General features: G+C 43.3%; 1 protein-coding gene across 3 annotated transcripts in view; it reads left to right on the top strand.

The window, feature by feature from the left end:
* ANKFY1 (ankyrin repeat and FYVE domain containing 1) overlaps positions 1-16,226 on the top strand; it is an 86,917-nt gene that overhangs the window by 15,692 nt on the left and 54,999 nt on the right. For 2 of the 3 annotated variants that reach the window (XM_027624834.2, XM_027624836.2), the window contains exons 2-3: positions 9,640-9,832; positions 14,231-14,349. In XM_027624834.2, the coding sequence (XP_027480635.2) occupies positions 9,640-9,832; positions 14,231-14,349 (312 nt within the window). Of the gene's footprint in view, positions 1-47; positions 672-9,639; positions 9,833-14,230; positions 14,350-16,226 lie in introns of those variants that run through there. The other variant, XM_027624835.2, reaches the window with a different exon arrangement.

Raw genomic sequence — 16,226 nt, 5'->3', positions numbered from 1 at the left:
AAATCAAGAGTTGGACACTCAGCCACCCGGACAGCTCAGAATTGATGTCTTAACAACCGTGAGACTTCTGCTCCATGTGCATAGCATAACTTTCCATTTATTGAGGTTTTTAAAATTTCTGTCAGCAATGCCTTATGGTTTTCAGTGTGCAGGTCTTGCATATTTTTTTGTTAAAATTTATCCCTAAGTAGTTCATATATTTGTTATACCATTGTAAGTGGATTATCACAGTTTATACATAGATAACCCCGAGCTTTCAAATCTGGTTAACAGTTGAAATGGAAGTAGCAAGAGGAGTTTGATTTGAGGAAGATGTGAAATTTGGTTTGGGGCTTGTTGAGTTTGTAGTACTGGGAGGTTATCCTCTAGAAGGGACTGTTGAGAGATTTGGAGCTACTTATAGGGAGGTGGCAGTAAAATATGGGTGTGCAAGAGACCTTCAGGAAAGAAAGTTTAGAGTAACTTTAGTTCTAGGTCTGAACCTTGCAGGGCTGCTTCCTCTTAGGGAGTAGGTAGTCAGACTAGTTGCCAAGAAGGCTGTCTGTAATAAAGGCAGGGGAGACCTGGGGTGCAGAGTTCAGGAGCCAATGACAAAGGAATTTCAAGAAGAATGGGCTGATTGAGAGTTGGACACTGCAGAGAGGTGGAGGACCTTGAAGGATAAGGAAAAGGTAATTGAAGTGGGTTATTTTACATTCTGACTAAGACTGTTTCAGTAGAGTGGTGTGGGCAGAAGCCACATTTTGGAAGACTGGGGAGATGCGGAAGGAAGCAGTGAGTAAAGCTGATTCCCTTCAGTAATTGGTGCATTCAATCAAGAGTGTAACTGTGGCAAAACGTGTTTGGGATAGGCTGTGAGAGCCTGTTTATAAGGGTAGGAGGTGAGCCTGCAGAGAAGGATGTCTTGAAGATTCCGGGGTGTCTTCCACGGCACAGGGCTTGGTTAGGGGAGGTGAGAAGACAGATTTCTAGGCATTTAGGGCAGATTAATGCTTCTCTTTTATTTGGCTCTGGGCATCATTTTGATACACTCATTCTTTAAAAATCATCTAGAACAGGGGTTAGTCAGCTATGGCCTGTGTGCCAAGTCTGACCTGAGACTTACTTTTGTACAGCCCTTGAACTAAGAATGAATGAATAAATAAATATTTTTGTAATGGTTGAAGAAAAAAATCAAAAGAAGACTGTCTCATGGGCATGTGAAAATTGGATGACATTCAGTTTTCAGTGTCCATAAACAAATTTTGGGGGAGAACAGCCCTGCTTGTTCATTTATGCTTTGGCATTACAACGGCAGAATTGAGTAGTTGCCCATGGAGCCCAAATTACTGTCTGGCCCTTACCCCAAGAGTTTGCCAAGTCCTGACTTAGAAGGAAGAGTCTTATGCAGACCATTGCTGGTTCCTTTTCGGAATTTCCATGGCTTGCTGATTAAATATATATATACATATAACATATTTATTATATGTATATATATATATATAGGCTAGTCATCGTGAACGCAAGTTTTTGGGTCTTCTGCATTTTTTGTTAAGTCAAGACTGATGAACCGTCAGAAAGCTCATTGAGATGTCTGACCTCAGACTGCATTGGTGAAGAGCACATGGGTGTTTATTATCTGGACAGAAACATGATCACATTATAGTGCAAACTGCTGACGGTCTTCACTGATACTTAGCATAGCCATGTTGGTGAAACAATAGGTTGTATATGTTATATAAATTTCCAGGCTTGCTTTTCTAAAGCAGAGTTGGAGGAAGAGGAGGGAACTCCAGCTGAAACCAGCCACTTGATGAAGAAGAAGTAGTTAGAAACCAGACACCGCTCTAAGTGATTTAACGTGACTTAATTCCTCCATGGCAAAACCCTGGGATACTATTATTATTTCCATTTCCACCGAGAAAACCAAAGCAGAGAGCAGTAACTGCCCGAGGTCACATGGCTAGCAAGTGGGCAGGCTGGGCTCCAGCCCGGGCAAGTGAGGCTCCAGAGTAATGCTCTTGAGGACTAGATTCTGTTGCCTCTCTAAGGATTGTAATAGTAACAAACATTCACTGACCACATACTGCAGGGCAGGTACCCTTCTAAGGTCATTATATGTATTAGCACATTTAACACATTTACAGATGAGAATGAGGCATTTGGTTTTGGGTGTCCCAAGTCGAAAGTGTGGGGCCAGAGTCTGATCCCAGTTAGCCTTGCTCCAGAGCCTGTGGCTTCACCGCTGTCACCATAGCACCGTGCTGTAGGTTCTGTCTTCGTTAATTGCTCCAAATGGTAACCTTATGCTTTTTCCTATACAACTCTTAACAGCTTGATGACACTTGAAGGACACATTTGCATTGTTTGCAAGCAGACAGTGTTCCCACTGAAGAACGTCTTGGCCGAGCATGCTCTCTCCGTGATACAAGAAATGGTGTGATGATGGTAGTATCACGGATAGGTGCACTTGTGATCTGGGTTTCCCTACAGAGATGCTGCGGAACATCTGTGATTTTGCGAATAAGAGCCCTTAATCACCCTGAAGCCCTTCTTTTATCTTGCCTCTTCTCTGATGACAATCTGTATGTCTTCTGTCAGTGTCCAGGCAGCCAGAATTTTGTGTCAGCAATTTTGGAGAGAGATTAGGGCTGTTGCAGTAGATTTTGGAATTGTGTGTGGATAACTGATAGCCAAAGAAATTTATACGGATTCCTTGAGAAAATGATTGAAACAGAACTTTTATGACCTCCTCATTTTAAGGGTTAGATAAAGGAATCAGCGACTTTTTATTCTGGAAGGCAAATGTGCTCATAATTCAGTATCCAGATTCTTTGTGACTGTTAGTTTTGTTTCACCCCTCCTGTTAGTGAGCTCCCTGTAGGTACTACATTGGTGCTACATTGTTTGCAAGGGGTGCAAGCTAGACTGCCTTTTTAAAAAAACTCTCCAAGAGGCAATTCCTAATATACTGTAATGCTTAGTGCATAGTAGGTGCTTCATAAATAAAGATTGATAGTTTAAGTGAAACAGAAATGCACAGTTGTTTACTGATGCCATAGTCTTGATGGTTTGGAGCTCTGGAGGAGCAGAATACTTAGGTTGGCTAGAATGTGGCAGGGTTCAGTTTGCCTCCTGGAAGAAGAATCAGCGGTCCAGGGACACCTGGGTGGCTCAGTCGTTAAGCGTCTGCCTTCACCTCAGGTCATGGTCCCAGGGTCCTGGGATCGAGCCCTGCATCGGGCTCCTGCTCGGCGGGAAGCCTGCTTCTCCCTCTCCCACTCCCCCTGCTTGTGTTCCCTCTCTCACTGTGTCTCTCTCTGTCAAATAAATAAATAAAATCTTTAAAAAAAAAAAAAGAATCAGCAGTCCATAGCTTCGGGCTGCCCCTGTTTCTCAGGCAAGTGGGATGGACGTGTAACCACCAGATGGAACTGGCAAGATAAGCTGTCCTCTGGCCATCCTTTTCATTTGGCCTAGTCAGATGCAGGTGAGTGGCAGGCATGTTTGCCAGGGAGCTCTTGCATAATGAGGCTAGGCCTTCTAACTGTTTGTATTTCTCATAGAGCCGAGTATTATGTCTGTTCTACAAGCCTGCTGACTGATACTAGTTTAAAGGTAGAATCTGACTGAGAGAGTGAAAGACTGAAGCCTTTTCCTGTATTTTCTGGACCCAATATGTTACAGACACTCACAGGCTTTCCTTGCTCTAGCTTAAGCCAGGTGGCCTCATGATCTATTTTTTTTTAAAGATTTTATTTATTTGTCGGGGGTGGGGGAGGAAGAGAGAGAGAGCGTGCATCAGGCAGATGGAGAAGCAGGCACCCTCTGAGCAAGGAGTCCAGTGTGGGACTCGATCCCAGGACCCTGGGATCATGACCTGAGCCGAAGACAGACGCTTAACTAACTGAGCCACCCGGGCACCCGGCTTCGTGATTTGGATCCCCCCTCAGAGTGCTGTCTTTACCCTGTAACTTTGTAAGCAAAAAAACCCATGTGCCAAGATGGTCTTTACTTTGGCATTGGCACTATACCGGCACTTAATCCATTTTTAATGAGTGTGACTAGATTATGTTGTCATCTTCTTCAGAGTGGAAGTCTTCCAACAAATCAGTGAATGAACGGAAAATGCCATTCAGTGGGTCTTCTGTCTTAATAGTAGGTTCCCAGAGCAGTCTCCCTGCACGTGACTTGGGGAGGTATGTGCTGGGTGCTGAACTTTTTCTCCAGGGCAGTCATTCCCATACCTGGGGCTGTTTTACTTATTTATTTTTTTAAAATATTTTATTTATTTATTTATTTGAGAGAGAGAATGAGATAGAGTACGTGAGAGGGGGGAGGGTCAGAGGGAGAAGCAGACTCCCTGCTCAGCAGGGAGCCCGATGCGGGACTCGATTCCGGGACTCCAGGATCATGACCGGAGCCGAAGGCAGTTGCCTAACCAAATGAGCCACCCAGGCACCCCCTGGGGCTGTTTTAAACGTACACCTTCCCCGGCCCCACCCCAGATCTACTGAACATTTCAAGCTCTGTCTAGTTCAGACAGCCTGAGTGATTCTTATGCAGCCAGCCTGGGGATAATGTCATCTAGCAGAGCCTGAGAGGAAAGAGGTGGGTAGGCTTCTGGTCATGGATTTGGCTGCTTTCTGCTCCTCAGAGGCATCGTCTGGGAGTTGAACTAAAAGAGATGGTCTTTAGGTTCCTTCCCATCAGAAAGTTTTGTGATTGCTAGAAACACTTACATTTGGGTATTAGAAAATTAATTCTAGGGGCGCCTGGGTGGCTCAGTCGTTAGGCGTCTGCCTTCGGCTCAGGTCATGATCCCAGGGTCCTGGGATCGAGCCCTGCATCCGGCTCCCTGCTCTGCGGGAAGCCTGCTTCTCCCTCTCCCACTCCCCCTGCTTGTGTTCTCTCTCTCGCTGTGACTCTGTCTGCCAAATAAATAAATAAAATCTTAAAAAAAAAGAAAGAAAATTCTGTTTTCCATAATCTTTAAAATGTGTATAAAACTATGTATTTGCTTTATAACTGCACATAGAATTAAAATTCAAATATTACAAGGCTTATAGCAAAAAATAAATTGTGCCGTCCCTCAGTCCTCCCCAGACCACTTTCTTCTCTCTCTGGTTGCCTCTATGTGACATTGCTTATGCTGCCATTTCTAGAGTGATCAGTGGTAGTGACTTCTTACTGTAGTATATTAGGAGTTACCTCTCTGAGGGGTTTTTTTAAAGCACAGCCTAACTTGCACCTCTCCAAATGAATAATAGTGATGCTTTTTTAAAGTATGTGAGGCTTTGCCTTTTGGTGTGGGGATTGTCAGTGCAGACTTGCTGTCTGAGGTGATGCAATATTTAAAGTGGCTCATTACATACTTTTATCACTTCACACTTCTCATAATGTCCTGTTGATTTGCCATGACTTTCATTGATCAATTTTAGTTCCTAGGTCAGTAAAACATTTGAATCCCATTCTGATTTTCATGACGCAAAAAAAATGTGTAAACTTAATGTTATAATAGTTTAAACTATTTATCCGGTAATTATGTCACTGTGGAAGGCAGGCAGGTGGAGGAAATGCTGACAATCATGAGTACACACGTGAATCACAGTACCGTTTGTCATTTAGTTCTGCAAGAGCACCATGAAGCAGCCCCTTCACCCCCATTTTACACATAAACTGAGGCTCAGAGAGATGAACTTGCCTCCGGCTCCATGGCTAGTTACTAAAACGATTTGGACTCCTATCAGTTTGACTCCAGAACTCACTATAAGTGTGTATCAGTTGTTTTTAACTTTTTAATTGGAGCCTAAGACACAGGTGGAAAAGAAGAAATCATGGTAAGTGTAGAACTCAGCGAATTATCAAAATGAAATATCCATTAATTTACTCAGTTAAACAAGGATGTTAGCACCACAGAGGCCCTCACGTTCCCTCCCGATTACTCCCCTCCTGCTCTTCCTCCCAAGGTAGCCACTGTCATGACTTCTGATAGGTAGATTTGTGTTGCTTCAGTGCTAACAGGTTTTGAACAGAATTTGATACGACTCTTGACTGTGTGTCCTTTTACACTTTCTGTTAAGACATCTGGAAATTCAGTGCTAGTTTTTCTTCCTGTTTCTTTCTGTACAGAAAAAAAAGTATAAATTCCACACCTGATAAAAAATTTATTAACTTAATGTTTTGTGCTAAATACTTCTCCCTTTGTGGTTAATAATTATAATTCTTGGCTTGTTAGTCAAAGCCACTGTGAAGAACTCTTCAAAACCAGTGACCTCTGTAGGTCTGTCACACGAGAGTAAAAGCATAAGACTGAGTCCTACCTAAGGGCTTTTAGTCCTACCTAAGTCCTACCTAAAAGGCTTTATTTACCTAAGGGCATTACCTGTAAATGCTGTGTGCTGATATTTTTAAAATATTGTAGTAGGATCATTGTCAGTACTGTTTCCTTTAGCCAGTGGTTTTGAAAGCAATATTTTGTTTAAATATATGTAGGCCAAATAATTGCAGTATTTTGGGAAGGTATTGTAGGAATTGTCCTCTGGTATGTAGCTCATGAACGCAGTGGTCAGTTTAGCGCTGTAATAAGTACATTTTCATCTTGCCAGGTGCCTTCTGCCTTCTTTCCCCGGGAAACTGACTTACCCCTGAGACTCACACCCAGCTTTGTGACTCCAGGCATTTATGTAACATGATCCTCTGGGAGAGAGGAAAAATGTTTCCTACTATATGTATGAAAAATAAGTCTATTAGTATTTGTACAGATTTCTCTTAAAATAGTTTTTTCTAATTATGAAAGCAGAACACATTTGTTACAGAGTACCTGAAATGTGCAGAGAAGTGCAGTAATTCCCCCCTCAGTGAGATCTGCTAATGTTTGTGGTATTTGTCTTTTTATTTCTTACACACGTGGATATTTATAATAAAATTGGAATTATAAAATATATTTAGTTTCACTGCCTGCTTTTTTGTTAATATATTATTTATCTTTGAATACATAGAGTATTACATATTTTTTTTTTTTTTTAAGGTTTTATTTATTTATTTGACAGAGACACAGCGAGAGAGGGAACACAAGCAGGGGGAGTGGGAGAGGGAGAAGCAGGCTTCCCACTGAGCAGGGAGCCCGACGCAGGCCTCGATCCCAGGACCCCGGGATCATGGCCCGAGCCGAAGGCAGACGCTCAACGACTGAGCCACCCAGGCGCCCCGTATTACATATTTCTTAGAAAACATTTGTTGCATAATAACTTTCCAATCAAGTACCACACTTAGTTTATTTAACCATTCTTGTGTTTTGCACCAGTTTTTGGTTGTTTCCATGTTTATAAAGAATTAGCTGTTGGATAGTAGGTGGTGGGGGAGGGATGAAGAGAGGAAAGGAACCCTCTTTTATAAAACTGGATTGTATTTGTTCAGCTGAATTGATCAAGTACTTCGTGAACCTTTGTGTGTCAGACCCTGTGCTAGGCTCTGAGATGTAGATGTGGATTCTTTCACGTTGGAGATCAGATACAATGAGTGAGGGCCTGAATGAAGTCATAGTGGATATGGGGAGACAGAAGACAGAAGGGTTCCCAGAGATGTTTAAGTGGGAAGGCTGGTTTTTGTAGAGCTGGGGCAATGTGAGTGAGAGGGACACATTTAAGATTACTCCCACATTTTCCCTTCACATCACTGGGCTAGACAGTGGTATCATTTATTAGTATAGGGACCATACAAAGGCGGAGCAAATTTGCTTAGAGTTTTGTCCTGGGCATAGTGAACTTGAGGTGCCTGTGGGCCACTAGAGAGCAGTGTCTTTTAGGCAGATGGATAGATGGGGGTAAGAAAAGAAATCTGGACTACAGAGATGGGGTCGTGGATCATTGGCACTTAGATTGTGGCATTAGCTGCAGAGCCTGACCTGGTGGAGCTGCCTTGGGAGGACATACAGTTGAGAAGGGGGCTGGGGTAGAACCCTGGGGAGCATCAGTGGTCAGGGCTGGGAGGGATGCAGAGAAGCATGGGAAAGACGGAGAACCAGAATGGGAAAGAGGGTGGTGTCGTGGTTGCTGAAAGAAGGAGCAGAACCACAGCCCATGTCTATTGGATTTGGCAATTAGGTCATTGTTGAGAGGAGTTTCAAGGGAATGGTGGGGACAGAGGAGGGAATGACAGGGGAGTAGGGGTGAGGAAGTGGTGGGTAGTAGCTAGAGATGGAAGGGCAAAGGTGGTCAGATGTGCTGTGGCAGGAGGGCTTTGTTTTACTAGAGTCTTAACAGGTTTATGTGCTGAGGAGAAGGACACAGTTCAAAGAGAAGTTGCTGAGAAGGGAGGTTGATGATAAAGCAGAGGACCTGAGCAGAGGGAATGGGTTTGGAGGCTAGGTGGAGGGATTACGCACTTGCATAGGAGGGAGATACTTGCCCTGAGGAAGCACCGGGTGGGTGGGAGGAATTGCTGGTGTGGCCAGAGTTGTTGGCAGTAGCTCAGTTTTCTCAAGACACTGAGAATGAGGCAGGTTGCGTGGGAGGTGGGCTTGAGGGCAGTGTCAGGGTTTGCAGTGTCTCGTGAGGGGTAGAGGGGGGAAAGGGGCCAAGGCCCGGAGGACGGGAGCAGCACCATGGTTAGAGATCCAGGTCTCTAACCATGATCTGTAGAGGTATAGAGGTGATTAGCATGGTGCTGTGAACCTCAGCAAGGCTCTGGAGCCCAGATAATGGAGAAGGGAAGTTTCTTGACCGTGTACTTCCTCAGGGAAGTCTTCCCTGGCATTCTAAGTTAAATTTATTATAGGTTCTCACACCTCTGTTCTTTCCTTCTAGTGCTCCTAGAGTTGTAGTTCTGCCTTTGATTGTTAGCATTGTTATTGTAATCATAAAAGTTTGCTTTCCGCAGCAAACTAAAAGCTCTCAGGAAAGGTACATCTGAATTTGCTTACCATTGTGCAGTGTCTGGGACCTAGTAGATGCTTGGTAAATGTTGAATTTAAGAACCAACCTTTTTAATCCACCTCAGCATGCCTGTGGATGTGACTTGCTTTCATTTGAACCATTATTGACTGCCCTGCTTCTTTCCTGAAGGAGGGGAGGTCAGGTGGTGTGGGATAGTGGGTAATAGACCACAGGCCCTGGTGTGAGAATGCGTGGGGTCTTATCCCAGCCCCCCACACCAGCTGCAGGACCGCGGGTAAATTCTTACTCTCTCTGTGCCCCAGCATCCTCAGCTGCGCAGGGTGGCTAGTGATTGTGCAGACCTCATGGGATTGTTCTGAAGCTTGCCTGAGAAAGAGTTCACATGGGACATAGAAGAATCAGTTTCACTACTAGTGGTTTGAAAAAACAGTCCTAGGTGATTTTGATAATCTTTCCTTGAGACTCCTGGCTTTTATGATAAAGGATTTGCAGGGCAGGTACCTGTGAGCATCTTCTGTGTGTCTGTTCCTTGTCATTTATTGAGTATTGATCTTTAGAGAAACTGAGAAGAGAAACTCCTGGACCATGAGGGTCTTTCTGGCCCAGTGATGCAGTGGCACCCATAAACACATTACGGGTCCCGAGGGAGTATCACTAAGAAACAGTCCTTTTGCTCGTGGTCCTGTCTGTGGGGTGAGGGATTAGTGAAAGCTGCCTGCCTCACACCTGCCATGGTAAACTTGCTTCTTTGTCTGTCTCACAGAGGAGGTGGCCAAGTTGGAGAAGCACTTGATGCTTCTTCGACAGGAGTACGTGAAGCTGCAGAAGACGTTGGCAGAGACAGAGAAGAGATGCACTCTTTTGGCTGCGCAAGCAAAGAAGGAAAGCAGCAATGAGTCCTTCATCAGCCGCCTGCTGACGATCGTGGCCGACCTCTATGAGCAGGAGCAGTATAGGTGAGCCCGTGGACACAGGATGCTTTTGCTTGATTCCCAGGCCACACTGTACCTTCTCCTCTCTTACTTTGTTCCCAAGTTTTTTTCTCTCTAACCAGGATACTAGCAAACCTTTAGTCCCTGGAATGTAGTAAGCTCTTTGGGGCAAAATTTTCTTTCTTTTATTTTGTGCTTATTTTCAGTACAGAATGTGGGAGTCATGGTGATAGCATTGATGAGGTGGACAGGAATTCGCTTACGTGTCCGGGGATTCAGAGAGGAAGGTCCCTTTCTCTTGGGATAATCAAAGAAGGAGTCTTGGAATGAGTGGGCAGGCTAGCATGATGAGTGAGGAGGGAATCTGGAGCCACACAGCCTGTGTTAGAAGCTCAGCAGGCACTTACTGGCTGTGTGATCTGAAGTTGTAGGACATGCATGGGGATCCTGCTGCTGCTGCTTACTGTTGTGTTGTTGTGAGGGTTAGATTAATAAGTACGTGTTTTCAGCACTTAGATCAGTGTCTGGCACATAGTAGCTGTTGTTATTAAGTGACTTTGAGGTAAATGGTAGAGGCTGGGCAGGATTCAGTAGATAAAGACAGTGACGTTACTTACTGGTAGGGTAGTAGGGGAGGCTGAGAGTAGGCTGAAACGCAGCAACATGCAGAGGATTCAGAGGGCAGGAGGGGCCGTCTTGGGGTCTGTGTCCCTGCGGGGGCACTGGAAGAAGTGGGAAGGGTAGGGTGGTTTGAATTGGGAGGCCAGGATGGGAATTTGGACTTGATCCTCTAGGCAGTGTGGGATAGTGTTTTGAGCTGTTGGACAATAATGTTATTGTCAAAGTGGCGTTTCAGGAAGATGAACCTGGTAAGATCGTGTAGGCAGCGCTGTGCGGAGAAGAGAGCAACGGAGCGGCTGGGATGCTGTGTGTAGTCGAGGCCGAGACGAGGAAGGGCTGAATCGGGGCGGTGGCAGTGGGTACAGAAAAGAGACACGGGCGTGAACGTGCATACGAGGGGGAGTTCGGCTGCTGAGGAGATGGACGATCAGGTCAGCTAATACTTAGTAAAATTACAAAATAAATCATGACATCTAAAATAGATCAAAATCCAGGGGCACCTGGGGGGCTCAGTCGGTGAAGCGTCTGCCTTCGGCTCAGGTCATGGTCCCAGGGTCCTGGGATCGAGCCCCACATCGGGCTCCCTGCTCGGCGGGGAGTCTGCTTCTCCCTCTGCTCCTACATGCCTGCTCATGCTGTCTCTCATTTTCTTGCTGGCATGCACACTCCCTCTCTCTCATAAATAAATAAAATCTTAAAAAAAAAAAGATAAAAATCTAGAACTGCCATCTTTCAAACTTAATTATTCATAAAAGAAAGAAAAATTTAATACCCAAAACAGGAAATATATACTCTGAGTAAAGGACAGCCTTTTAAATTGAACAGATGCAGCTACTTACTTGTAAAATACAGTTCATCGTCTCTTTTCTATCCCTCTTTCTTTCCATGGACAAGTGAAAACTGTTTACCCTGGTGTGGGGAAAGCCTGACCTATTTCTTTTGTGGGCGCATTTCCCCCACTTCGAGGCTCTTCTCCCTTAGAACTCCCATCGTTCACTTTCTCTGTTACTTCTCCACTGCGTGCATCCATTATACCTCGACCCCTCTGGGAGGCCGTGGGGATGAGCCGGGTCGCTGCAGTACAGGGCCTCTCCTGAGCTTCTAAAGCCTGTCCCTCACCCCGTGCAGCTTGGAGATCAGATGGGGAACAGGGCTTTCAGAGAGGACTTGAGCTTTTGAGATGGAGTACTGAAGTTGGAAAATCAGTTTCTAAAGCAGATGGTCCTTTACCAAAATAAGAAAAAAAAAACCTCACAAAACTTTGTCCTATAATATGCATTTTGTTGAATTTAAATTCTGTTTGTTTGTGCATCTCAGTAACTGGAGTAATTAACGAGGAGGAATTAAAAGGTTTTTAAATTGAGAAATGTGGAAGAAATTGGTCCCTTTAATTTTACTTAAGTTCAGGAGAAGGCTTTTGTCCCTTAAGATAGTTAAAAGTGATGGTAATACATCATTCTTCTAGCAATCAAGCTTATAGTTTTTCCTGTTAAAGAGTTTGAGGAACTAGTAAGAAGCTCTTCATTTATGCTTTCTCTCCAGTAACAGCATCCTAGTATGCATATTTTACAAGGAAATGCTCTTTGACTAGAATGAAAATTTTAATGATTTTTACTTATTATTTATTTGAGAGAGAGAGAGTACGAGCGGGAGGAGGGGCAGAGGGAGAGGGAGAAGCAGACTCCCCACTGAGCAGGGAGCCCAACATGGTGCTCCATGGGGCTGGATCCCAGAACCCTGAGATCATGACCTGAGCCAAAGGCAGATGCTTAACTGACTGAGCCACCCAGGTGCCCCTAGAATGAAAATTTTAAAAAAATTACTAGCCTCCTAATTGTTTCCGCACAGAGTTCTCAGAAACTTATCCAGTCTTCCATTTTTGAATTGTATTTGTAGAAATTGTTATTATTAGAAATTATTAATGAAGTCCTTGTCTGTATTTCCCTTTCCCCAGTTTGGCCTGACATTCATGAATATGTAGAAACATTCATTTTTATAATTTGGGGCTAGAAGTCAGTCAGTGGCTGAAACAGGAAACAATGAGTCTTCATTTAAGTTATTAGAATTTAATACTTTATACATAAATTTAGAGTTTAAAAAATTATTCGTGTTTTATAAACAGCTTCCTGTTTTTCACTGAATTTTAGAAATTTTATCAAAGGATATGATTCGTTCTATTTTATTTACTTATTTATTCTTAAAGATTTTATTTATTTATTTGACAGAGAGACAGTGAGAGCAGGAACACAAGCAGGGGGAGTGGGAGAGGGACAAGCAGGCTCCCTGCTGAGCAGGGAGCTCGACGTGGGGCTCGATCCCAGGACCCTGAGATTGTGATCTGAGCCGAAAGCAGACGCTTAACGACTGAGCCACACAGGCGCCCCTGATTTGTTCTATTTTAAATAAAATATTTAATTGTTTCTTTTTACTGATTGATTAATAATGTTCTACTGTGTTAACAGTAGTTTGTAATAATTTGAAATACTGAGTATCCTATTGCTCTTCTGATCTTACGTGATTAGTTGCAGCTTGGTCTTCAGTGGAGCTAGAACTGCTGACTACTTACATTCTGGAGGGTGGGTTCGTGGGATAAACTGCGTCTGCGTCAAGCATTATATACAAACAGTATTCTGCTTGGGTCTCCTTGGGATGTATTAATTCATATCATAGATTTTTTTTTCTTTTTATTGTAGTGACTTTTGTGTATTTAGCTTGTAAAGCTTTCCAACCTAACACGTTTTGAAGGGGTGTATGAAAATAAAAGAACTTGTAAAAACACAGAATGATGATAATTAATGACTTTGGATTATTGCTGCCAACAAAGCCATATGGTACATGCTTGTGTCAGCCCAGTGGGTCATCCTTAGGTTTTTGTTAAATGCCCAGACGCTTTCCTCCTTCAGCATTTGACATTTCAGAGTCAAACATAAATAACTATTTGGAAAGCTCTTTTCACAATAACGGTTTGTCATAAATATGGAAACATGTTTGAAAAAAAGATTTCTCCTACCCCATTTCTTTATAAATGATTGAGTAAAAAATGTCTAATAATAGGTCTGAATGTTTCTGTCGAGGACAAGAATGTAGATATTGGTTTCACGTTCTTCACTACTTGGTCAAAGCCAATTTGTAGCTTTTCTGCGTCCCCTTGCTTGACTGTCAGTGCGGTACAGTGTGTGGCTCTGTGGTCCCAGAGCCTGTGTCATAGTCGTCACGTTTTCTTTTTCTCCCTGATGATTCATCTTGATTTGTTCTGCATGAAACCTCTGTTACATTTTATGTGAATATTAATCATCCTATTTAACCAGTAGGTTCACCATCTTAAGAATCCCATTAGGGAAGGGGCGCCTGGGTAGCTCAGTTGTTAGGCGTCTGCCTTCGGCTCAGGTTGTGATCCCGGGGTCCTGGGATCGAGCCCCACATCGGGCTCCCTGCTCAGTGGGGAGCCTGCTTCTCCCTCTCCCACTCCCCCTGCTTGTGTTCCCTCTCTCACTGTCTCTCTCTCTGCCAAATGAATAAATGGAATCTTAAAAAAAAAAAAAAAAGAACCCCATTAGGGAAAAGCAGAATATCCCATGTGAACCAAAACTCGAAGTTGGAAATACAAATATGTCTAGCAACATGTATTACACACGTGGCCCAGTAGAATTCAGTGCTAGCACAGAGAAATAACTTTGCTGTGATATTTTTCTTTTGCAAGTAGATGTTGATCAAGCAGTACCCATATATTTGTGAACCCTAGCTATACCTAATTATGATGACCTTTTTCTTTTTGTATCTGTGGCTATTTCTCTTCACCAGTGATCTGAAGATAAAGGTTGGAGGCAAGCACATCAATGCTCACAAGTTTGTGCTGGCGGCCCGCAGTGACAGCTGGAGTCTGGCTACTTTGTCCTCCACCGAGGAGCTGGACCTCTCAGGTGAGCCTCTGACCTGTGGGCACTCACGACTGCCAGCGTAAGAACTCTTGGCAGGAGGTTATGTGTGAAATATTAGTGGTTTAATGAAAGTAGAAAACTTTTCTTATCAATTGATGGTGACCATAAACTAGTTAAATAATTAGTGAATCAGTGGCTTGAACACAAACACTTCTGTTTAATACCTGACTAATAAATCATACATACTTGGATAGCTACGATGTTCTTATAATTTATAAAATAAAAATATCTGTCTAGAAACTCTTTTCATATAATATTATAAATATGGGAGCATGTGTAGGAAAAAGTTTTTCTTCTACTATAAAAAGTCGTGGTGTTCAGTTGCTTAAAATTTAATCACAGTTGCCAAGTGTTCTTCCTGGTCTATAGGAAGTTACCTTCTCCTCTCAGAAGTAAGAGTTACTCCAGAGAATAGGAGTCGTCTTTCTTTAGCATTAAAGGATGACCATCAGGCTTTAGAATTTGAGCAGGTGCATTGAGCTGTTTAATGTATGACTTAATTGTTTTATGCCACATTATGTTGGATAGAATTTGGGTAAATGTGGTGGTAAGTAGACTTAAAAAAAATCATTTTCAAAAGTTTACTTTGGAATTGCATTTTCATTTAGTACTTACCTGCTTTTTTAAAACAAATTTTAAATTTAATTCTTTTATTAATAGTCATGAGAATTATAACACATGGTAAGGAGATTCCCAGGCAGTAGTGTAAAGAGTTACTTGCAGAAGTGATTGGCTGTGTGAAAATGCTGCTGAATTATGTCTTTCTTCAAAAGGTTTGCCGGTTCAGAAGGTACTGTTTTCCATGCACAGCTGGGAACACTGAAATGATTATAACAAAGTCCTCACCATATAGAAATGGGGTAATAATGGATCATTTCAGGCGAGGGCTATGCATACAGTATTACAGTTGCTTTATGTCTGAGGTACAGAAGACCAGCGTGGGCTGTCACCCGAGTAGTGTTGCAAAGGTTAAGTGGGCATTTATCTCAAGGGTTTAGGGGAGCAGATGGCTAATGCTTCTTCACTGTGAGTGAACTCTGTCTCTTTAGGATCGTTTCTAGGGTTTATTTTATTTTATTTTTTTTTAAGATTTATTTATTTATTGGAGAGAGAGAGAATGAGAGAGACAGCACATGAGAAGGGGGGAGGGTCAGAGGGAGAAGCAGACTCCCTGCCGAGCAGGGAGCCCGATGCGGGACTCGATCCCAGGACTCTAGGATCATGACCTGAGCCGAAGGCAGTCGCTTACCCACCTGAGCCACCCAGGCGCTTGTTTCTAGGGTTTAACTTGTGACCCATAATTCAGAGTTGCAAACACAAGTACTGAGCATGGATACACATGTGCGTGTGCATCTATGCCTGTGACAGCACATCTACTTGGGAGACAGTCTTCACTGCTGTACGATGGGAATCTCTGAGCAGAGCTTTTCTTTGAGGCCATATATCTTCCACCCCATATATAACAACTGTGGATAACTTTTAAAGTCCATTCACAAGAGGCATGATAGGGGGCGCCTGGGTGGCTCAGTCGTTAAGCGTCTGCCTTCGGCTCAGGTCATGATCCCAGGGTCCTGGGATCGAGCCCCGTGTTGGGCTCCCTGCTCGGCGGGAAGCCTGCTCCTCCCTCTCCCACTCCCCCTGCTTGTGTTCCCTCTCTCGCTGTGTCTCTCTGTCAAATAAATAAAATCTTAAAAAAAACACACACAAAACAGAGGCATGATAGGATCTCAATTTAATTATGTGACCAAATAGTTTACAAAGATTAGAAGAGATTATAAGATATAGGAAATATTCTAACAAGAAAAAAGTTCAGAATGAGTTGTCATTTTTGGATATCTATTAAAACATTATCAAAAACT

Source organism: Zalophus californianus, chromosome 16 (genome assembly GCF_009762305.2).
Source record: "Zalophus californianus isolate mZalCal1 chromosome 16, mZalCal1.pri.v2, whole genome shotgun sequence".
Taxonomy (NCBI): Eukaryota; Metazoa; Chordata; class Mammalia; order Carnivora; family Otariidae; genus Zalophus; species Zalophus californianus.
This window is presented reverse-complemented; position numbering and strand designations above follow the sequence as displayed.